This window comes from Pogoniulus pusillus, chromosome Z (genome assembly GCF_015220805.1).
Source record: "Pogoniulus pusillus isolate bPogPus1 chromosome Z, bPogPus1.pri, whole genome shotgun sequence".
NCBI lineage: Eukaryota > Metazoa > Chordata > Aves > Piciformes > Lybiidae > Pogoniulus > Pogoniulus pusillus.
In genome coordinates, this window is record NC_087309.1 from 105,307,775 (window position 1) to 105,332,342 (window position 24,568).

The 24,568-nt window shown below is 42.1% G+C and overlaps 1 protein-coding gene across 2 annotated transcripts; it reads right to left on the reverse strand.

The window, feature by feature from the left end:
- Window positions 1-1,339: 1,339 nt before the first annotated feature.
- Window positions 1,340-23,211, reverse strand: CAAP1 (caspase activity and apoptosis inhibitor 1). Of its 2 annotated transcripts, XM_064140484.1 has the most exons (6): window positions 23,011-23,211; window positions 21,826-22,026; window positions 20,293-20,377; window positions 18,657-18,729; window positions 9,188-9,249; window positions 1,340-2,739 (listed from the first exon to the last, which is right to left on the reverse strand). In XM_064140484.1, exons 1-6 carry the CDS (start codon window positions 23,140-23,142, stop codon window positions 2,396-2,398), a joined length of 897 nt encoding a protein of 298 aa, XP_063996554.1. In that variant the 5' UTR covers window positions 23,143-23,211; the 3' UTR covers window positions 1,340-2,395. The 2 variants fall into 2 exon arrangements, with proteins under 2 accessions (XP_063996554.1, XP_063996555.1); XM_064140485.1 differs by lacking the exon at window positions 9,188-9,249 and having other exon boundaries at window positions 18,673-18,729.
- Between the last annotated feature and the right edge of the window lie 1,357 nt (window positions 23,212-24,568).

Consider the following 24,568-nt stretch of genomic DNA (forward strand, 5'->3'; position numbering starts at 1 on the left):
TTCTATGATCAGGTGAGCCGCTTGGTGGATGTGGGGAGGCCTGTGGATGTGGTCTATCTGGACTTCAGCAAGGCCTTTGACACTGTCCCCCACAGCAAACTGCTGGCTAAGCTGTCAGCCCATGGCTTGGATGGCAACACTCTGTGCTGGGTTAGGAACTGGCTGGAGGGCCGAGCCCAGAGAGTGGTGGTGAATGGTGCCACATCCAGCTGACGGCCAGTCACTAGTGGTGTCCCTCAGGGATCTGTGCTGGGCCCCATCCTCTTTAACATCTTCATAGATGATCTGGATGAGGGCATGGAGTCAGTCATCAGCAAGTTTGCAGATGACACCAAGCTGGGGGCAGATGTGACTGAGTTGGAAGGCAGAAGGGCTCTGCAGCGGGACCTTGACCGCCTGGACAGATGGGCAGAGTCCAATGGGATGGCATTCAATAGCTCCAAGTGCAGGGTGCTGCACTTTGGCCACAACAACCCCATGCAGACATACAGGCTGGGGTTGGAGTGGCTGGAGAGCAGCCAAACAGAGAGGGATCTGGGGGTACTGATTGATACCCACCTGAACATGAGCCAGCAGTGTGCCCAGGTGGCCAAGAGAGCCAATGGCATCCTGGCCTGCATCAGGAATGGTGTGGTCAGCAGGAGCAGGGAGGTCATTCTGCCCCTGTACTCTGCACTGGTTAGACCACACCTTGAGTACTGTGTTCAGTTCTGGGCCCCTCAGTTTAGGAGGGACATTGAGATGCTTGAGCGTGTCCAGAGAAGGGCGACGAGGCTGGTGAGAGGCCTTGAGCACAAGTCCTATGAGGAGAGGCTGAGGGAGCTGGGATTGGTTAGTCTGGAGGAGGCTCAGGGGTGACCTTATTGCTGTCTACAACTACCTGAGGGGTGGTTGTGGCCAGGAGGAGGTTGCTCTCTTCTCTCACGTGGCCAGCACCAGAACAAGAGGACACAGTCTCAGGCTGCGCCAGGGGAAATTTAGGCTGGAGGTGAGGAGAAAGTTCTTCACTGAGAGAGTCATTGGACACTGGAATGGGCTGCCTGGGGAGGTGGTGGAGTCGCCATCCCTGGGGCTGTTCAAGGCAGGACTGGACGTGGCACTTGGTGCCATGGTCTAGCCTTGAGCTCTGTGGTAAAGGGTTGGACTTGATGATCTGTGAGGTCTCTTCCAACCTTGATGATACAAAAAAACCAAAAAAAAAACCAAAAAAAACCCCCACCTTTCTTAAAAGGTATTTATTCTCATTTGCTGCATTGCCCTAAAATGTCAAACATTAAAAAAAAAAAAAACCTTAAACAAATCCAAAAGCCCAAAATAGAAAACTTTGGAGTCAAGGAAAAAAAAAACCACAAACATTTCCCTTTATTTCAGTTATGACACAGAAGACAACAAAACAGTATAAAAACTCTGAAACTCTGGCATTTGTCACTTCCAGGCACTTCCATAACTCTGAAAACAACACGGTGCAACTGTTCATAAAATGTTTATAAATACATGAAGGCTGAGTGACAGAAAGCTGGAGCCAGGCTCTTCTTGGTGATGTCCAATGACATGAAAAGGGGCAATGGGTGGAAACTGAAGCAACATGAAGTTGAGGAAACATGATAAAGAGTTTTTCCTTTGTAAGGGTGACAGAACATTGGAACAGGCTGCCCAGGGGGGTTGTGGAGTCTCATCCCTGGAGATATTTAGGACCCGTCTGGATGCATTCCTGTGTAAGCTGGTATAGGTGATCCTCCTCTGCCAGGGCATTTGGACTGGATGGTCTTTCGAGGTCCCTTCCAGACCCTAACCTTCTGTGATTCTGTGTTTATTTGAAAGAAAAGATCTCTCCCTTTAGGAATTCAACTTCATAAAACTTAAGTATGGTTTTAAGTGAAACATAACTGATTTTAACTAGAATAGCTACATGATGATGAGCTGAGCCCCAAAGAGAAATAAGCAATCTCAAATCCCATCACAGACTGCTGAAAGCAGTCACACAACCAAAGATTTCCTTAACATGAATTATAAATCAGGTTACTCAAGTAGCTAAAAAAGTTGCTAATAAATAGAATAGATGACAACTATTAACCATGGGGCTATAAAAAAAAATCTGATTCTCCTAACCTTTCTGGAAGGCACCACATTCCTGGCATAGCTCTTTATATAGTGGGGTTCTTTGAGGAGATAATCCAGCACAGAGACGTGATTTCAGTGAAGCATCCAACCACTTTGTATATCCCATGGAAGCAGCACACTCAAGGCAATGAAACCAACAATGTTAAGTCACAGGTCAGAATACACAACAGAGTTTGAATGAGGAATGCCACACCCAACCCAAACACACTTCAACACTGAGAACAGACATCACACATTCTTTAAAACAAATATTGAAAGTTAAGTCTAAACAATCTCACAGCTGTTTTTTCACATCACCAGCTTTCATCAGAGCCTTAATAGCCCTGGCCCTCATCTCAAGCTCCAGAAGCTCCAGCTGCTGTGCTGATGGCTGAACATCTTCTGAGGGAGGAACAGCTAAGGTTGCTGCTTTGGGCTCCTTTGGGCTGGACTCTGCCAACCCAAGTATCTCATTCACACTTTTCTCAATGTCCTTCTGCAGGTCGTCTATCTGACCAGCTCCACTTCTGACAGCATTCTCCTGCACGTCTGGGCCATTTTCTTCATTGCATGGGCCTTCTATGTCACTATCATAAGCATCTGCATTTATGCTGAGGACATCACTATCTTCTCCCTTGCCTGTAACACAAAGTAACGATAATTAAGTAACCTAACAGAGACATTTTTCTTTCTACTTACAAAACTGATTCTGCTTAAAGTGTTCCCCTGCACATTAAGAGAGTGACAAAAACATCAGTAAATTTAAGACAACTTATTCCTCTTTTTCTCTCCAACTTTTAGGACTGTTGTAGTTCAGACAAGTGATGATGCATTTTTATGTCCATTTAGAAAAACGTGCAGAATACCAAAGCCACAGTAGCAGGAAAATTTATTCCATCCTATGGAGCCACATGATCTATTTTCCCAATTAAAATGTCATAAAGTTTTATAACACAAGCAAACCTCTGCAGTGCAAATGTTACTACTGCTTACTATCTTTAGAGTAAATTTAGCTTTCAAAGTACAGTCCTGAAAATTAAATTTTAACACTATTCAAAAAAAAAAAGCTGCACACTATAGTCAGGCACAGCACTAAAAATAAACAGATATTCCACTTGTGAGTGCAACAATTCAGAATTTATCACAAGTATTTTAGATGCACTTAACTCAGTAATCACAGTATGACAGTATCATCAGGGTTGGAAGAGACCTCACAGATCATCAAGTCCAACCCTTTACCACAGAGCTCAAGGCTAGACCATGGCACCAAGTGCCACGTCCAATCTTGCCTTGAACAGCCCCAGGGACGGCGACTCCACCACCTCCCCGGGCAGCCCATTCCAGTGTCCAACGACTCTCTCAGTGAAGAACTTTCTCCTCACTTCCAGCCTAAATTTCCCCTGGCGCAGCCTGAGGCTGTGTCCTCTCGTTCTGGTGCTGGCCACGTGAGAGAAGAGAGCAACCTCCTCCTGGCCACAACCACCCCTCAGGTAGTTGTAGACAGCAATAAGGTCACCCCTGAGCCTCCTCTTCTCCAGGCTAAACAATCCCAGCTCCCTCAGCCTCTCCTCATAGGGCTTGTGCTCAAGGCCTCTCACCAGCCTCGTCGCCCTTCTCTGGACACGCTCAAGCATCTCAATGTCCCTCCTAAACTGAGGGGCCCAGAACTGAACACATTACTCAAGGTGTGGTGTAACCAGTGCAGAGTACAGGGGCAGAATGACCTCCCTGCTCCTGCTGACCACACCATTCCTGATGCAGGCCAGGATGCCACTGGCTCTCTTGGCCACCTGGGCACACTGCTGGCTCGTGTTCAGGCACTTATCAATCAGCACCCCCAGATCCCTCTCTGTTTGGCTGCTCTCCAGCCACTCTGACCCCAGCCTGTATGTCTGCATGGGGTTGTTGTGGCCAAAGTGCAGCACCCTGCAGTTCCTAACCCAGCACAGAGTGTTGCCATCCAAGCCGCAGGCTGACAGCTTAGCCAGCAGTTTGCTGTGGGGGACAGTGTCAAAGGCCTTGCTGAAGTCCAGATAGACCACATCCACAGGCCTCCCCACATCCAATGTTCTAATAAAACACAGAAGAGGTTATGGCATCGGCCTTTAAAGCTGGCTAAAATTCAGAGTTTATTCAAAATTAAAAAAGTAACAATAATTAGAAAAGGCAGTGCAATGAAATGAAAGCAGAACTCTGTCAGAACCTGAGTGACTGTCCACAAGATGTGGACACAGAAAGGCTGCTGCTTTTGGCACACTGGCCTCAGTATCTCTGGAACTTACAGTAGGGTTGGTTCCTGTTTAAAATCAACAATTTATAGTCAGGTGAGGGTAAAGTTACAGATTTTAAAGGCTTTATGATTGCTGTTGCTAGCACCACATCCACAGGTACGGCTGCGTGCCCTGTTAATTAATAATGAGTGTTTAGAGATAAAGGTCTGTGGTTTTGAAATACATACAGTTTCTTACCACAAAGATGGAAAGTTTACGCTTATTTGTAAGCTACTTTAGTCTGTAATGATTGTCCATAGATCAAAAATAGTCTTGAGATGTACTCACATAGCATTGCAAACCTGGGGCTTTTTTCTTGTTACTTTCTTTAATTCTCCTTTAAGAAAAGGGTGGAGACAAGGCAGCTACACTCTTCTGGGTAATGCACACAGATGAGACCACTGATAATGGGTGAACATTAAAACATGGGACATTCCCTCTGGCAACATGAAAACATTTTAACTCTAAGGGTGGTCAAACGCCGGAGAGGTCTTCCCAAGGAGGTTGTGAAGTCTCTGTCCTTGCACATATTGAGACCTTGACTGTAGATGGTCCTGAACAACCTGCTCTCACTGACCCACTTGAGCAGGAGCATTGGGTTTGATGATCTTAAAACAGCCCTTCTAACCTAAACAATTCTGTGACTCTCTTTTAAAATCAGTATGCTGACATCTGTCCTTAAAAGGTTCCATTTCAGCAACTGATTAGTTTTATTTCAGAATTGGTAGTTGCATCCTTTGGTCCCTTAAGCTTAAATTTGCTGGGCCAGAAGTACTGATTTGTAAGCATAGCTCATCAACAATAAACCAACCAACATATTGGAAAGCCAAGGAAATATTTCCTCTGTGAATTGGTCTTTTATAGTATCAGGCAATCAAAATCTTACTGACATTCATTCAAAGTACATTAAAAAAATCACTGATAATGCAGTCTAACACAGCAGGGACCTATGATTTTAATACATTAAACTTTGTTAGCTTCCTATTACTGGCCTTTTTTTTTTGCTCAAGATACTCAGATTTAATGTTTTCATGTTGGAAAACTCCTGGAAATAATTTCTGAATAATTCCTCTCAGTAAGAATGTTCTTTTGATGTGGATTTCAGATCCATTACAAACCATTTTCTGCTCCTTCAAAAGAGAATAAAGTACTTTTGAAACAGCATTTTTAGAAGTCTCTGTTTTACACTTCAATATTTTGCTATCTTTTATTACACAGGAAACATTTTTAAATGTAGTTTTAAAAAATGGTCTTTTTCCCTTGGAATATACCAATGTGAAGTGCAAAAAAATTCCCAATTCACAGAGTGGTTTCTATTTTCTCCTTCAGTTTATGTACAAACCCCTCGCAGTAGGGAAAATTCTTTTCTAAGACCAGCACTAGATTATGTATTAGAAAAATTAAATTGTTCCTTGTTCAAAATCAGTTTAATCAACCAGCCTCAAAAGACACCACTTTTGCTTTTAAAGGGGGAAAAAAAAAATATTGTCTTTTTAAAAAACATCTGAAACACCTTCTGGATCATGCATACATTTTGTTTTAATTATAAGCAGTGAAGAAAAACCTCTTTTTCCTTGAGGTTGGTGACATTTCTGCTACCCTGAGGGTGTGAGGGAAAAAAAAATCAATACTGATTACTAAGAAAACTATAAATGCAAAATTTTATGCTTTAAAAAAAGGCAAAGGGGGTGTAAGTAAGTGGAGGGAAAGCAAGGCAAGGGAACTTGTCACAGCACTGAAGTGCTACTTTATGAATTGCTACACCTTGTGATCATATAGGTAAATACAGCATATATTGGAACACATACAACCAACGTACAATGGCACCTCCAACATTCTAATCAAAGCTGATAAAAAGCAAATTAAACTGCAAAATGTAGGGTAAGAACTACAGATGAGTTTACAGACAGGTTTTGGTCCCTAATTTTTGTAAGTTAAACCACAATTTTCAAGCAATAAATACTGAAAGCCTACAACAGAAATTACTCTGAACTACAGAAAGTCCTCTTCACAGCAGTGCACATAAAGTACTCAGATGAACGTAGCAAGGCCTTCTCTAGTCCTAAGTAGTTTAGCCCTTTCCCACTGCAACAAGATCATTATTTCAGTTTCAGGTGGAGTTTTACCTATTTTCTACACTACCTTTATAACTTTACCTTGCAAGATGCAAAGTACGTGAGAGAGCAGAAGAAATGGGAACCAACAGGATTAAGAAATGGAAATTACTCTATCCTGCTCTATTGCATCCATCAGCATTTACTGATCAACCAAGCAGCTCTTCCACTGACCACAGAAGTACGTGCGTCATATCATAGTTCAAAGCCTGAAAGTTAAATTCACAGTGTACTCATCCTAATTCAATGCAAAGAGAAACTGACTTTGTACTGGATCTGGCTGGGATAGAGTTATTTTCTTCACAGCAGTCTGTAAGGTGCTGCTGTTTTTGGACTTGTATCTGAAACAGTGTTGATAACACACCAGTGCTGGACAGTGCCTGCAAAGGCTCAGGGTTTTCTGGGTTCGTCATCCTGACTCCACAGTGACTGGTCTGGAGATGGGGAAGAGGTTAGGAGGGATGCACAGCCAAAACAGCTGAGTTCAACTGAACAAAGGGATATTGTCCACCATATATATGACTGCATGTGCACAGAAATAACAGGTCAAGGAAAGGAGGAGGAAAAAGGCATATTCATCACTACAGCATTTGTCTTCCCAAGCAACTTCAGTGTATGTGAAGGCTCTATTTTCCAAGTGGCTAAAAATCTGGCTGCCAATGAGAAGTAATGAATAAATCCAATATATTGCTTTGTTCTAGTGCACAGCTTTTGCTTCACTTGTTAAACTGTCTTTATCTTGACCCATAAGGTTTTTTTTTGCCTTTACTCTTCTGATCTCCTCCACTCCACTGTGGGAGGAGTAATTCAGCAGCTGCTGTGTACTTACTGTTGACTACAGACAACCTACCAAAGGATTCCTTTTGGTACAGGTGACATACTAAGCAGAAGCACAGTATGAACAGTGATTCATGTCTGTCTCAGAATTGGTACAGAACAGGAAAGTGGGAAAAGCCACTTCAGGTTCCATTCAGAATCTGGGGCCTCCAAGACTGTCTAATACCATATTCTGTATTACACAAGATCATGGGCCTATGGATATTTAATAATCTCAGGGATTTTATTTCTTCCTTTTAACAGTTGTGTTCAGCCAGCCACAAAGATTGTGGCTGGCATTTCTCATTACCTTTATTACTTTTATAACTTTCACTTTTCCCTTCAAGTACAACAGCAACATGTATTTGAGTATACTTAATTCATTTACTTTCATTTTATGCAATTTATCTTACCCTCTCATTCTTCTTCCCTATTGCATCACAGGCTGCAGCTCAGCAAATGATTAGTTATGTTCTTACTTTTATACTGATATTCTCAAAAGCTCCTTAAAGCTGAGTGGAACCACTGTTATATCCCAAAACCGTCAGCATACCCTGGCTGACTAAGTCATAACAAACAATGAAGGAATCACTTGCAATAGTTATCAATCCCCTTTAATAATACAAAAGCAGTAGAAATTTGAAGGTAATATATCCATTCTAAGGTCACTCCATACAGTACAACAAAGAACATTTAAGGCATTCCTTACAAAGCCATGGCAAACTGCTCCTAGAAGTTCTGATGCTTCAATTATGACTCTTTCCTTCGAGGATTAATTCCTCTGTGAATTACTTCAGAAAAAAAAAACTAAATTCACAAAGATACTCCTACAGACATCTTTTAGGCAATGTCCTGAATAGTGAAATAGAAGTGGCAGGAAGCAAATAATGTTAATCTTTGCAGAAGAGTAATACAAGCTGTAAGAATGTGCAATGTTCTTTGACTGAAAAAGCTATTTCTTCTGATGCTACTGCATATGGCAATAAACAGACTGAGACAAAGGCACCTACAATCCCAGTGCTTCATCCACAAAATAATACTGCCAGTCGTGACATGGCCCTGAATTAGTGAGTAGAAGAAAACAAACCCTGCTGCAGCTTAAGAAAGCTGTTTCCTTACCCAGCAGGCACTCATAGGTGTACCACAAAAGTACCTGCTCTTGCTTTCTCTACTTTTTTTCATTTTAAAAGAGACAAAAGGTTCATCCTCAGAGATCCAAAGACCTGAGTTGTGTACTTCCACTGGCACTATGCCAGTTATCAGGAGTGGTGGGTGTTAAGCACCATTCCCTGGGACTCTAGATCTGCACAACAAAGTAAGGTGTGGTGTCATATATCAAGACTGAACAGAATGATTAATTACAATCAGTCCTTTGGCAAAAAATATTGTAGTGTATGGATGGCTACGAATACCAAATCAGAGCACTGTAGACTTCAATGATTATCTCAATAGAAAGTAAAACTGATTCTCAAAGAATTCAGCAAATGGTAATAGCAGTATTAGCAATCATCTGCCTACCAAGATCCTGAAATGATTGAAGCTGCTTTGCAGATGAAAGTCTAGATACCAAGAGCCAAATGAGCCTTGTGAGATCTTCAATCATGTTCAGAAGTTAAACTAGCAAGCTTTGAAGAGCTGCAATTTGCTTCTAGCCCCCAAATCTTTCCTATCTCACAGAAATAAGAAGTCAAAGTTCCTACAACATCTTCTTCAATGTTCCACTCTCTTCTGGAATTAGGCCCAAGAAAGAGGCTGCAACCCTGCATCACCTGATTTCTAAGACCATGCTTCTCTGATTGCAGCTATTGTGCAAAAGTTGTCTGGAGTTAGTCACTGCCCAATTAAGTTACTCCAGAAAATACCATTTCAACTTTCTCCACTACATACCTTGTTTTGACTCCTGAATTTCCAGCTTGAGAGAAGAAGTAGAATCTATACTGTTGTCCTGTCTGAAAACAAAGGTGACACTTAAATTCTCACATTTTACTGTTTCAGAAAACTTATTCTTAGAAACATTTACATAAACTCAAGAAATTATGTGGTGGTAGGCCAACAAGCCAGCTACGCTATAAATAAAGACAAAAGGAACACAGAGTGCTAAACTAAGCACCTGAAATGAGGTCTTTTATTCCTTTTTGCTTTGCCCACCAATAAACAAGGACAAAGTAATAATTTCCACTACACCCTAGATTTTCAGAATAACAATCCTCACTGGCAGCCCATCCCTAATATCTCAAGCTTTTGTCTAAAGCTTAAAGTAATTTTCATGCAGTTAAAACGACTTGGAAAAAAAATCATCCTTCTAAGTTGCATTCAAGTATTATTTAGTATTTTAATTTTTAATTAAGCCACTTTCATGAAGTTGCCATTACCTCACCATCATCCACCTCTCCTATAACACAATCTCATATTTTAGCAAAGGCAGAGTTTTGGAAATAAACAAAATGCAATTGAACTGTTAGATTGAGTCACTACCTCTATTTATGCCATTTAAAGATTTCTATCCTTAATCTGTAAGGTTTCAACTCCCTGATAGAAAGGATAAAGAGATATTTATGTGAAATGCTCATGTCTTTCACAGATTTGCACCTTTTAGTTACACAAACTGAAAATACTGTGAAAAAGGTAGGAAGAAGGAAGGCAGAATAACACTGAATCACAGGAAGAGTTGAGTTTGAGTTGCCATGTTTAGAAAGCATTTTGAAAGGAAAACTGACAATTCACTACCCTAAATGTTGGTGTGTCATTGGTTTCACGCATGTTAACATGGAATGAATGCAACCGTTCTGCCTGTGGGAGCTAAACAGCACTACAAAAAGGATAACAGTATTCCAGTACCTCAGATCTAAATATAATGACATTAACAACTTGGTTTTTAGCAGTAGTCTGAAGGCTTTACCTAAAATTGAACGAAGATCTATTTTCCCCATGCTCTCACAGGCATATTTTTTTTCAGTGGTTATGTCAGGAGGGACAACACCATAATACTTAAGAGTCATCTTGGTCTGACAGCAAGCTGTTTTGATTAGTACATCCTTTTCTATTGAACCAGAAATTACTGTCATGATTCTCCCACTTTTTGTACCAACTGTAAATAAAATGTGTATACAATAATTAAGGAGAATGTGTAACTCTTTGTATACTCACAGAGCACCTGATTTTTTTTTCCTCCTTTTTTCACCTTAAGTGAGGAAAGAGAAATGTACTGTCCCCTGTCATTCACTTTTCTCAGAACTCAGTACTGTGTATCCTTTCAGTTGGCTTCCCTGTCTGACCAAGGCTGGTATCACTCCAACCCCTCAATGTTGGACTTTCCATTCCCACACATGGCTGAAAGAGAAGGAATGGACACAAACTAAATGTTCAAATAGATATGCTGACCAGAAAGTTGTGTATATACAGATAACTCCTTCAGAATATTATTTAAACTTTGCCTCTTCAGAAAGAAAGGTTTGTTCATTTATGTTCTATTCCAATCATCAGCCTTGTACTACAAAGGTCACAGGTGTTGCAAAATGGATTAAAGCCCTCACCTGTTAGATGCAAAATAAGCCCAGCAATTCAATAAATAAAATTAGGACTGCCGTATGTGATGGTATAGATATGGCAACCAGAGTCTCAGTGTTCTTGCAGTCATAGCAGGGAAAGGACCACTGCACAACATGGCATTACCAGGCTCAGTTCAGGTGGCTCAAGAAGAGCACAGACTAAGGGAAAGCTTTGCACTCATACACACAAGCATATAGTCAGTTAGCTGAGACACGCCCCAGTTACCGCTCCAGTGGGCCTGCACAGTCTACAAAAGCACCCTCAGGCTCCAGGCCAGAGCTAAAGGCTACAGATCAAAGCCTAACAAGTGCCTTGACACTTCTAGGCAGCAACTTGAGAGGACACTAGCCCTCTGTATGTACACATAAATGTGTGCCTAAGTGCCAGAAACTGTAAAGGGGACTACAGGCCACAGGGACCCACAAAATTGTGTTGTCAGAAACTAGACAAAATGAAAAATGTGCATACTACCTTGGCAAACTCCAACGTTATGCATCAGTGTGTATGCTGACACTTGCAGTTCACCAGCAAAACTCAGGCTAGCCTAGCAGGCAAGTAGGTTGAGAGGTCTGAGACAAGTACCAGCCTGTAAGATCAGAGACCAAACTCCTGAAGGAGACAAGGGTTTGCAAGCAGACAAGTCGAGGGGCCACAGCTTTGCTAGACACCCAAGAGATCAACAGGATGATCGTGCATCTGCAGCAGCAGAGAGGCTTGTGCCTAAAGAGGTCTGAGAAGCAACTGGAAAGGGGATGCAAGCCTAGTGGGCTTGTATGTTCAAGTGTCAGCAACTGCAGGGCAGTCTGGAGCAGCTGCTGTTAACATATCTGGATGCATTCACTTATCTCTCTTCTCTCTCTCCTCCCCATTTTTTTCTAAGCAACTCCTAGACTTTTGTTCTGCTTGGTCACTCAAATCATGACCAGAATAAGGTTGTGATAGATCCTACTCATCACTAAGAGCCAAAGCTGCCTGGGGTGCCTTATCCCATCCTCCCTCATATACATGCTTCATCATTTTGAACTAAGCAGTCATCTCTGCATTGGACAGCAATGTGTTTCTAGGGATGGCCTATTCTTGCATAAATAGTATGCAGGCAAGACAATTCACTTCACCATTATTACCTTGAGTCTCAACACAAAATTTCACTGAGAAATTATAGTTACCCCTTTGCCAGAAAACTCACTATGGTTCAAATACTGGCTGTGAAATTACCTATTGCTCACTGTAACAACTACATAAAAAAAAATTATCAATTGAATGGGTCACATAACAAAACTCATAAAGCTCCTTCCTGTTGCCTTGGCAGTGTTTCTGATTACAGCAAAACGATGCTCCTGTAATGACTGCCTATTTTCAGCAAAAGAATTTTGAGAATCCAAAAGTACTTTTATATATAGCATGTATCTTCTCTTTAGAATTGATTGGTTTAGACTGTATTGCTGTTGAACCTTCACTACTTCATTTAACAAGTGGTCATTTCACACCATCTTGTGGCCAAACAGAAGCATTTCAGGTCACAGTTCAGTTTTACTCTCGATTTGCTAATCTTGTTTAATCCTCTTGTAAGAAAATAGCTTCTTCCCAACTACCTATACCAGGGCATGGAATTAAGGAAGGCATGTTGGCATGCTCCAAGCTGGTGCAGTGCCCACCTGGGGCCCATGCACATCGATTCTGTACTGAACCTATCACTTTAAGGAATATGCATTGCTGTCAGAAATCTGTAATTGAGAGAGTACCACAACTCCAGCAGATTATGAAGAGTGAGGTAAAATAACAGCACAACTTAGGAAAAGGGATGCTTATCAGAGGAATCATAGAATTGTTTTGGTTGGAAAAGACCTCTAAGATCATCAAGTCCAACCACCAACCAGACCACCATGGCCATTAAGCCACGTCTCAAAGTATCATGTCCATACATTTCTTGAACACCTCCAAGGATGGTGACTCCACCACCTGCTTGGGCAACCAATCCCTATGCCTGACCACTCTTTCAGTAAAAACTTTTTCCTAATATCCAACCTAAACTTCCCCTAGCACAATTTCTGTCCATTTCCTCTCATTCCATCACTTGATACTAGGGAGAAGAGATCAACACCCACATCACTGCAACCTCCATGTACTATGGCTCTCCAGGTGGGGGTCTCACAAGAGCAGTGTGGATGTTGCTGAAGGTATATGACTGTAAATTTATTTAAAAAAAAACAAAACCAAACAAAGATGAAAGAAGGAAACTCATGTTTCCAATCATTTATTTTTACCAAGGTAAGTCTTGGTATTACCATTTTCCTTTCACATGTTTACATGTCCATGACAACAACTAAGACAAGTCAGATTTAAACAAAAAAAACCCAAAACTTTGATGTTGCATGATTGATTCAACTGATTAATTCATTATTTATATTTAATTTGTTATTTAATAATACATCAAAGAATGCAGGGAAAAAAAGTCATTTATAAGACAGTCACAAGTAACCAAGACAAACTAGGAAGAACCAACAGTGAGAATATAAACAAACTGCCTTTTTCATTCTGAAAAGTCTTCCCAGGGCAAACAAATTAATCCATTTAAATTCAGATAATAATTAAAAATATATTAACTATTACAAACAACCAAAGTGCAACCAGAGGTTCAACAACAGCAAATGCACAGTTCTGCACCTGTGCCAGAACAATCCTCACTACCAATACAGACCAGGGGATGAGGTGATAGAAAGCAGCCCAATGGAAAAGGACTTAGGGATGCTGATGTATGAGAAGCTGTACATGATCAGACAGTGAGAGCTTACAGCCCAGAAGGGAAATCACAGCCTGGGCTGCATCAAAAGATGCATTGCCAGCAAATTCAGAGAGGTGACTCTGCCACTTTGCTCTGCTCTGGTGAAACCTTGCCTGGAGCACTGTATCTAGGTCTGGAGCACCGATTAGAAGAAGGATATAGACCTGATGGAGTGGGCCCAGAGAGAAGGTCATGAAAGTGACCAGGGGGTTGGAGCACCTCTGCTGTGAGGACAGGCTAAGTGAGCTGGGGTTGTTCAGCCTGGAGAAGAGGAGACTCTGAGAGACCTAATAGTGACCTTCCATTACCTGAAGGGGGTCTACAAGAAGGATGGAGAAAGACTGCTTACAAAGGTCCATGGTGATAGGACGAGGGCAATGGCTTCAAACTACAGAAAAGAAGATTTAGATTGGATATTAGGAACATGTTCTTTACTATGAGGGTGGTTGGGGTCGGCCAGGGAGGCGACTGGGGCCCCACCTCTGGAGATTTCATCTTAGCTGTGCAATTTTCACTATTTCTCACTGATGCAGCTTTAGTCTCCTCGGCTGTTGACTGATTTTTTGCTGTTCTGACTGAAACAGTTTTTTTAAGTTTTGCAAACTTTCATTTACATGCAGATTGAAAAAAAAAGTTAACCTAAATGTCCAAAGATTAGACCTATTTATTAAAAAAGGCTTGTGACATTTTGCAGCTGTGAAAGCCTAATTTTGCCCTACTTATTGAGCACTGAGCTTTAATGATTAATACAAAACCTTCATTTTTCCTCATTTCACATATTTCTTTATTATTCTTCTATTCCTCTATCAGCAAAACATCTTTCTCCCCCTTCCTCTCATTTTTTTTTGTGTCTGCTTCTCTTTTTTGTGTGTGCTTCTCTTTTTTGTGTGTGTTTTTTGACACTGTTGTTTGGTTTGGGTATTTTCTTGTTTGTTTTTGTTTGTGGAGGGTTGTTGTTGTTTAGTTTGTTTGTTAGGTTGTTTAATTTGGTTTAGTGGTTGTCGTTTTGTTTTTCTTCTTTGGTTTGGATTTTTGGTGGTGGTTGTTTGGGTTCAGTTTTTTTGTTGTTAAAGCAAGAACACTGCTGAACCTAAGAGCCAAGGGTTTGAGACGGCTATGTGTGTAGCACACCATTTTTTAATGTGCTGTGTTAAAAGGAGAAGACACGCCACAATTCATATACCAGCTTATCTCACCTGGCCAATCTGAAGGCATTTGCAATATTAAAACTATCAGGATGAAGACACAGGTAGAAGAATCAGGGCCACCTCCAATATTCTGTTCTTCAGAAGTAATCTGGTCTATAATTTCCACCAACATTTCTGGGTTTTGTACTGCTCTCATGTTTCTCATCAGCAAGGTACAGTGACCTAGCTTTGTCAGTCTTTGGCAACAATGGTTAAAGAACTTGGGCAGTTTAAATTCTGCTGCACTTCAGCATTGCTATGAGAAAAGATAGAAAACACCCATTCACTTTACTTGTTGCTCATGCCTGGAAAATTATCTGTACACTGCAAAAACAGCAGACTTCCAAGTTGCAACTTACATCCCATACAGGTTGCTTTTGTGAAACTTTCCTAGTTTCAGGAAAGTGTCTTCATATATCCACTAGTTTAAAAAATGGTACATCTGTCCTGGTAGGGCATAAATCCTGCTGGGCAGGTTTAACCCTGGGTGTCCTCCTCCTGTTGTGCTGGGGTCTGGGAGTGAGAAGATTGAGCAAACAATAAGGGTTTCGCCCCAGCAAAGCCTTGAGGGCTAGGGGCTTAGCACCTCGTGCCAGGTGTCTTGTGCTGCCCTCAATGTGCCTGCATAGTCAAAGGCAGGAAGCTTTGAATTCATTGGCCAGAACAATGGTGCTAGTGCCTACTGGCCAGTTTGATTTCAAAATCGGGTATATAAAGGGGGATGACTTAGAAAATCATCCCTTTCTACAGCTAGCCTTTCTATGTGTAGCCTTTCTGCACTGTGTCTTTGTCTGCACAGAGCATTTCCTTGTTTGCGGCTTGTTAACAGGCAGCCATGTGTTTGCAGCTCACACTGGTGGCTTAATGGCATCTCCTTCTTCCTCTGCCTGAAATATTTGTATTTCACCCCAGGACCAATGTGAGTTTAAAAGCATCTTTCATACAGGAGACATACTCAGGGACTAAGGCATCATGAGTATATGCTGGAGTGAATGCCAGACTGTTCTCACATTATTGTTTTCCAAGTTCTTATCGATGAAACTGTTTAATTCTGTGCAATTGCTTCTTCTCAACCATAGAATCATAGAACCAACCAGGTTGTAAGAGATCTCCAAGATCATCCAGTCCAACCTAGCACCCAGTCCTAGCCAGTCAACCAAACCATGGCATTAAATGCCTCATCCAGTCTTTTCTTGAACACCTCCAGAGACAGCGACTCAACCACCTCCCTGGGCAGCCCATTCTAATGCCTATCACTCTCTCTGTCAAGAACTTCCTCCTAACACCCAGCCTATACCTCCCTAGCACAACCTGGGACTGTGTCCCCTTGTTCCATTGGTGGTTGCCTGGTAGAAGAGGCCAACTCTCACCTGGCTACATCCTCCCTTCAGGTAGTTGTACACAGCAATGAGGTCACCTCTGAGCCTCCTCTTCTCCAGGCTAAAAAACCCCAGCTCCCTCAGCCTCTCTCTAAAGAACTTTAGGGATTTTTCCCGATTTTTTAATATTAATAACAAAAATAGTCATACAGAAATTAATAGCCATAATTAATAACCTATTGTTAATTTCTGATACAATATCCTGCTTATTTTCCTTATTTTGTTGTTTCTGCTGTGGCTACAGGTCATGTATTTTCTGCTGTGGCTACAGGTCATGTATTTATGTCTCAACAGCAGCTTTGAAATACCCTGCAGCCACAGAACTACCTTCCTGAAATCTAGCAGTACTCGTTTTGCCATAATTCTTTAAGATGAAGAACACTTCATGTGTCTTGCAACAGTAAAGAGCTTGTGAACTAGGCCTTAACAAAAAAAAAAAAAAAAAAAAAATCCAAAACCACCACCACATACACTTTCTCCAGAAATCAAAATCCTGAGTCACTGTTCATGGTTTTCTCAGTAAGTTCATCTTCTCACTCTGTTCAGAAGTTCACTAGCAAAACATTAATCACTTAAGAAACTCTTTCATACAAACCCTACTTTGTTGGTTTTGATACTATTTTTAATTTAAGTAGCCAGAGGAAGACAACATCCACAATATTAAACTTAGTCCACGTAAATGGTTGTATTGACACCATTCACAGGTCATATGGGCAACAAAGACCTAAGGATGGGATACAGTCAGAAATCAACTACAAAAGGAACCCTAGAATAAACAGTGTCAGATGGTATTAAAACAGTATCACACAAGAGAAACTGAAGTATCATTTAACTTACTATCACTACATTTTGTAGTACATTTGTATGATGCATGGTGAAATAATAAAATCACTTCAGTAACTTCACTCACTTGTCCTAAGCCAAGAGAGGAACAGAAAACAGGTTTCTGTGAAATCAAAAATACTGGCCAGAATGTGAAATTTGGATCACTATCTCTATCTTTTCTATCAATTTCTTCCTGTTTAGTAGGGCTAGGTGAACAAACAAATTGGCAACCAAGAGATACTTTAATCTGCCCAACACTGGTGTATTGCCTGGTATTGTCTCAGAGGTTTTTCAGTCTTGTGCACTGAGTCCGTGTTGCACTCAAGTCAGCAATGAACAAAGGAAATCTCTTCATTTAGTCTTCTCCAAACAAGTTAGACTCAATTTGATACTTTGTGGGTGACAACTGGTAACTTCCCTCAACTGCTTCCTTAGAAACTGTCAAAGTCCAGGCTTTTGATAACGAAAGTGACTTAGTAACATACTCCATTAAACTTGTTTTAATCAAGTATTTTAATAAAAGCTTTAAAAAATCTTATTGGTCTTTACAAAACTGATGCTAACCTAAGAATAAGAAACCAGAAGCCTCTGTTCACGAAACTCTACTAAAACCTGAGACAGAACACAGGAAACAGGTGACTGTCAGTGCTGCTTCAGCTAGGTAGGAATGAAGGACCAGTAGGAAGAATCATAGAATCAACCAGGTTGGAAGAGACCTCCAAGATCATCGAGTCCAACCTATCACCCAGCCCTATCCAGTCAACTAGACCATGGCACTAAGTGCCTCATCCAGGCTTTTCTTGAAGACCCCCAGGGACGGTGCCTCCACCACCTCCCTGGGCAGCCCATTCCAATGGGAAATCACTCTCTCTGGGAAGAACTTCTTCCTAATATCCAGCCTATACCTACCCTGGCACAACTTGAGACTGTGTCCCCTTGTTCTATTGCTGGTTGCCTGGGAGAAGAGGCCACCCCCCACCTGGCTACAATGCCCCTTCAGGTAGTTGTAGACAGTAATAAGATCACCCCTGAGCCTCCTCTTCTCCAGGCTAAACAGGCCCAGCTCCCTCAACCTCTCCTCATAGGATTTGTGCTCCAGGCCCCTCACCAGCTTTGTTGCCCTTCTCTGGACATGTTCCAGCACCAAAACATCTTTCTTGAATTGAGGGGCCCAGAACTGGACACAGTACTCAAGGTGCGGCCTGACTAGAGTGTTAATGAGTTTGTTAAAGAAGAGACATTGCAGCTGAATTGAAAATGTACTTAACCCAATTCATTGACCAAAGCATTACTCAGCCTGCTTTAGCTCACTCAGAGGACTAAGCCAAGCCATTTCTGCTGCAGGGTAGGAATGTGCACAAGTTCAGCTACCAAAACTCAGTAGACGGGTAGTAATACCACCATGAAACCAAGTTACGTACTCAAGACATTGAGTGTCAGAAAGTGACAGAAGTGCCTATAAGTTTAGTGCTTTCTAGCAGTCACAGCTTCTTGTCACTCAATGAAAGCACTGATATAATTAAGGATATAGCAACTGGGTCTTTAAATACAGTATTTGATAATGTCTCATGAAAAATCCTTACATTGTGCAGCATTCTTAAGCTACGTTTTTAAGTGTTTTTTCTTTTACTCACTGACTGACTGATTCACCTCCAGTCTTGTCTCCATCTGCCTCATCATCAGTATCAGAATCAGCTCCACCTTTGCCTAGAAATAAACAATTTCAAACAAAACAATTTAGGCAAGTTATACAATTAATGCAATAGTTAGGCTTAGTCTTAATTATTAACTCTACTGTAATCAGCAAAAGAGTTTCCCAAGCCCAGATAAAGCAAGTGTCCTCAAATTAAACTTAGTGAAAACAAAAAAAATCTTTATTTATGTGTTTGCTACTAGGCACATAATTGGCCTTTTTGTAGCCAGTCTCTTTTCAGTGGTAACTAGTGATAAGACAAGGGGTAATGAATGTAAACTCAATCACAGAAAATTCCACTTCAACACAAGAAAAAACTTTTTTACTGCAAGGGTGACAGAGCACTGGAACAGGCTGCCCAGAGGCTGTGGAGTCTCCTGCTCTATAGGTCTTCAGAATCCACCTGGACATGTCCCTGTCCTTAAGTGGTCCTGCTTTGCAGGAGGGTTTGACTCAATCACTGGAGGTCACTCCAAACCTCAAGCATTCTTTGACTCTGTGATTATGACAACAAAACATCAATTGCTCTTACAATACTACAGGGACTAAAGCAAAGGAGACAGAATTAATTGAAGTTACTCTACAGCATTCCAGTTTTGCAAAGTTACACTTAACTGAGAAGAAAACAGTATCTTTATGAATAAATTCTATAGTCCTTCACCACCAGATGGAAGCTCAGTAAGATACTAAAAAGCTTGAGTATCATATTCTTAATAAAAGTAGATGAACAGTGTGTCTCAGCAGAGTGATGCACTAAGAATCCTCTAACTACACAACAAAGTGCAATTATTAACTGAGCTCATATTGCAGTACATGAGATTCCCCCTGCAGACAACCAAAGGCAGTGTAACTAAAATAACTGATTTCCAACAATACTGTTGCAGCTTTGTTTTTGCCATCAAGCCAAAAGCTTTGTCTAGGTATTAAGAACAACAAAATTATACTAGTGTTTTCTCAGTGTGTTCCTCATAGCTTCTAAATCAATGGATTATTTAATTCAAGCCTAAAAGATAAAAGTTAGCATATATACTTACATACACACACTATGTATTATTATTAGCCTATGTATTTATGTTATCTATGTTATAGTAATACATATGTATACTGGCACCACTCTTCACAGCTACCTGAAGGGAGATTGTAGTGAGGTGACTGTTGGACTCTACTCCGGTATCAAGTGACAAAATGAGAGGAAATGGCTTCAGGTTGCATTAGGGGAAGTTTAGATTGAATATTAAAAGAAACTTCTTCACTGAATCAGTTCTCAAGCCCTGGAATAGGCTCTCTACAGAGGCAGTTGAATACCTATACCGCAAGGTGTTTAAAAGACACATAGATGTGGTGCTAAGAGACATGGTTTAGCACCAGACTTGGCAGAGTTAGGTAACAGTTGGACTCGATGTTGAAGATCTTTTCCAACCAAAATGATTGTAATATTCTATATGCACATATATATATATACACTAATATATACTGACTAGTAAGGCTCTATATATGCTAGTAGCAAGAAACAAAAATTCAGTTTAGAGGCAGACTACACTGCAGTGGACAGTGGTAATTAAAAGTTAAGTTCATACCTTCAAGTATCTTCAACAGTTTTTTTTCAGATAATAGCTCCAACTGCTCCAAGCAAAGCCTCTTGATTTCCTCCATTGAACAGCTCTATGATCAGTAAGACAGACCACAAGTTAGTAAAAATTTCTGAGCATAAGTGGTACTTCAACTGCACTGAATGAAAAGCTGACTCAGACTGCCAATCGCTTCCCAATGAGACCTGCACTGATGCAGCTGCTGAAGACCATCAGGGAGGTGTTTCAGTTTTGACAGCTACCAGAAACTGCATGTGTGTTTTCTTCTGAGAAGCTAAATACACCTAATCAGCTCCTTGATCTATGGCTTCAAGTTTTCACTGCAGTTGCAATACTGAGCAGCAGGAATACCACATAAAGTGTGTGAAGCTTTTGTAGCCCTGATTACCCCTAATTCTCCCTCACCTGGGAGCAAGTGAATTACGTAATTAATCCTACAAAGACCAGAAGCTGTAAGTTGATTCCAAGTTCACAAACTGCTCTTGGCAACAAGCCAATGGTTGTGTAACATAAAAATAAAACATATTTCTTATGTAAATTGTGATCCATTTCTCATGTTTGAAACATACCACATGCTGACAGATTTTATGGGTGTTCCAGTTAACTTCACATATTTCACACTATTTGGTGCCCTCCTGGTGAAATAAAGTCATAATTTCTCTCATGCTCTCAAAGAAACCATGAAACTATGTACAAGTGTCAAAATTAGGAAGTGTTGATCATATTGTAATCTTCAGGACCCTACTGTAGGTTTGGTTCTACAGCACTGGGCAAATTGCTTTCAAACTCAGTAATGCCTTTGCCCCCAGCTGCTCCAGATTTCTTCTCCCAGAGATGAGAAACGGATGAGATTGTATGCAATCTATTACATTTAAAATAAAGAAGTCCTGCCCCACTTACATTAATTAATATCAAAGTTAACAAACACCACACAAATGCTATTTCATATGCAGACTCTAATTCTGTAAAGGCTGAAAGCTTAAATTAGATTTACCAAGTTCTGCAGTACACAAGACTCAAAACCCACATGCTCTATGCCAGTAAAGATCTGGAAATGCTATCACTGAATTCCACACAAGTTACATCTTCAGAAGTTGCTCATCAAGACAGGTTTTATTTAATGACTTATCTCAAAAGAGATGAATTACAAAGAAAATCAGCTGACACAAAGAGAAATCAAACTTTTATCCATAAATCACCATATTGATCACTGAACAACACTACACAACTTATTTCATGCAATTATTAAACTCCTTCTACACTAACCAGTACAAGCAGATGATAGAAAAAGAAGCAGCCTGCAGTTCAGCAAAGGCTGAGCAGTGGAAAAAGAATTAGTTGGAATAACTATACCAAATCTTTTAAAAGTCTCACTTTGAGAGACTTGATATAATCTTTATTTAAGAAACACAAAGGCAGCCGTTAAGCTGGAAAGTCACTACACTTGTGAAATAAATAAGCTTTGTAACACAACATTCAAGACTGTAAAAAATATATAAATAGAAAGCATACTTCCAATACCTTTAAAATATCAGGCAGCATCTTCTGCAGTTTTCTCTCGCCTATGACACAGAAACACTGTTGCAGCATTTCCTTCTTGTCTGTGATGTAAAAACTGACAGGCTTGAGCGAGACACTGAGATCTAATCCTCCTTCTTCTATATCACTGGGCTCTTCAGCTTCCTGTACTTTCTCTCCACATGGTACATTGCATTTTGCTTCCTAAAATCAAGGTGAACAAGCACAATTTTAACATTTTTGAGCAACCTGAAAAAGAAACCTGGAGCTTCATTTGTGCTTGCAGTAGCGCTCCCGTCATAACTGCAAAGTAAATCCTAAAACAGACTTCTGAGTTTACAAATTTTGTTTTGGTTTGCAAAGTAACTTTATCATGGAAGCTGTATTTTTGGTTACTGAAACTATTTTCAGACTAGGAGAAATCTTACAAGGTTCCAAGACACAAGAAGATACTTATAAATATTACCTGGGAAACATTATCTGCAAATACCTAGCTGCTGCTTAGACATGAAAGCATCCTTTAATGCATTAGAAATCTGCCTGATTTGCTGTGCAATTTAATCACTAACCTCACAACTTACACCTGCCCTACTAAGAAAGGATTTGGCATACAATCACATTTTCCATACATCAGAGCCTCGCAGTTAAAAGAAAACCGCTAGAAATACCTTATGGCAGCCCCGCAAGTCCCTCAGGAGTGCATTTGGTGACATTTTTTGTGCTCGCGTACCGACACCTACGAGAACAGACCCATACCCCTGCGATCACCGCGGTTAGGGGCACGTCTGGGGAACAGCCCCCTATCTCTTTCACCTGGGAAAACGCAAGCCCAGCCTCCCCGGAACGTGCATGGGGCGCAGCACAGCTCTGGCCGCCTGGGCCGTGAACATCTCGCTACCTGCCCCGATCTGCTCCTCTGTGCAGCTGCGAGCTGTCCCGTTCTGACGGAAGGTACTGTGTCCGGGGCACAGGCCAGGGCGAAAAGCCGACAATCAGCCGACCGAGAGATGGGCACAGCCGCCTGTCCCCCAACCCTCCCCACAGCCAAAGCACGCCGCCGACAACAGCCAGGGCACGACGCTGGCCTAGAAAGGCGGTTCTGCGCGGCCACTCCGCGGCGGAGCGAGCAAAAGCAACGGCAAAGCCGCCAAGCGCCTTCCCGTCCTCTCCTTCTCCTTGCCGCGATACCTCCGCGCCACCGTGGCTGGACTCGGTGCTCTTCCGCTTCCTCTCGCTGCCACCCGCCCCCGAGGCGCCCGCCGGACAGCAGGAGCGGGACCGGCGCCGCTTCTTCTCCTTGGCAGACTTCCTGCCCGGCATCGCCCCGCCGGGACCGCCGCTGCCCCGCCGCCGCGCGCCCGGGCGCGCTCCGCTTCCGGGAGAGCTCCGATAGGCTGCACCGCGCCCGGCGGCACCGCCCCTTCCGGTTGCGGGAGGCGAGGCGGGCCCGGTCTGCGGTGTGCGGCCGCGGAGCGCGGTGGGCTCAGTCGGTGGCGGTTGTGCGTCTGCCGTTGTCACAGGCCGGGGCTCTTCGCCCGCTGTGCGGGGACCAGGCGGCGCACGGGACGAGGCACTTGCTTCGCTCCATGTCGGCGCAGAAACGGGTGCTGGGGCTGTCACCGGCACCGGGAGTCAGACTCTTTAACGCGGGTTCCACAGTAATGATCCCTTTATGAGAGAGCTGCGCGGGGTTATTTTCACTTGGGAAAGACGTCTGAGATCATTACACGCAACCGTTAATCTCATCACCGTGGCCGTAAAACCGTGTCCCATAGTGCCATGCTCACCTTTCTCGGGTGCTTCTGAGAATGGTGACTCCACCACCTCCCAGGGCAGACTCTTCCAATGCCTGACCACTCTCCGTTAAGACTTTATTTCTCCGCTAGCACAATTTCAGGCCGTTTCCTTTCGTCGTATCACCTGATACTAGAGAGAATACTAGGATACTAGGATGCTTCAACAGCTGAGGACATCCCACTCAGAAATCCCTTTATTCATGTTTTGTTTGGGGGGTAAAAATGAATCTGTAATGCCGACTTGTCTAGCCAGGCTCTACTCTTTGCTATAGCTTGTATTTCGCGTACTCTCTTGTTCCAGAGCAACGTCTCAGGTGTGCTAGTTTGAAGCTAGCTAGAATGTTGTGGTGAGAAGAACTAGATTACAGGCTGTGAAAGAGAAACAATGGTGGTGTCTACTTCACTTGTAGGCTTGCTGAGATGTGTAACAACAAGAATCAAAACATAGATAAGGGAGATGCTCTCTATCCGGGCTGTGGGCTGCATTTCTCTCTCTAACCTAACCTGCTGTCTCTGATACATCCACCTGCTTCACAGCTCCCCTGGCTGACCTTTCAGTCGTCCTTGGGCACAAGGCAGTATCTGGAGTAAGGTAGAGAGGGATGGGAGAAGGTGGAAGGGCAGTTGGGAGCCCCTCCTGGGGACTCAGGTTTCTGCGAGGGCTGTTGTGTTTCTCTGTTACCTTTTAACTTGTGTATTTCTGTATATAACTGTATATATATTGTAAATATCTGCTTGTATATTGTGCTAAGATGAAAATATAAAGCTTCATTCAATTTCCAGAGCCGCTGAGTCTAGCCTGGGTGATTTTACAAAGTGTAGGGGGACAGGTAACACCCAAACCATCACATCTTTTATTTTGGCACTCCAGGGTGAGGCAAATTGAATTTCATTGATTGTTAACTAAGTCTGGGAATCAGAATGAGGCTAAGGAAACTATTTTACTTAGT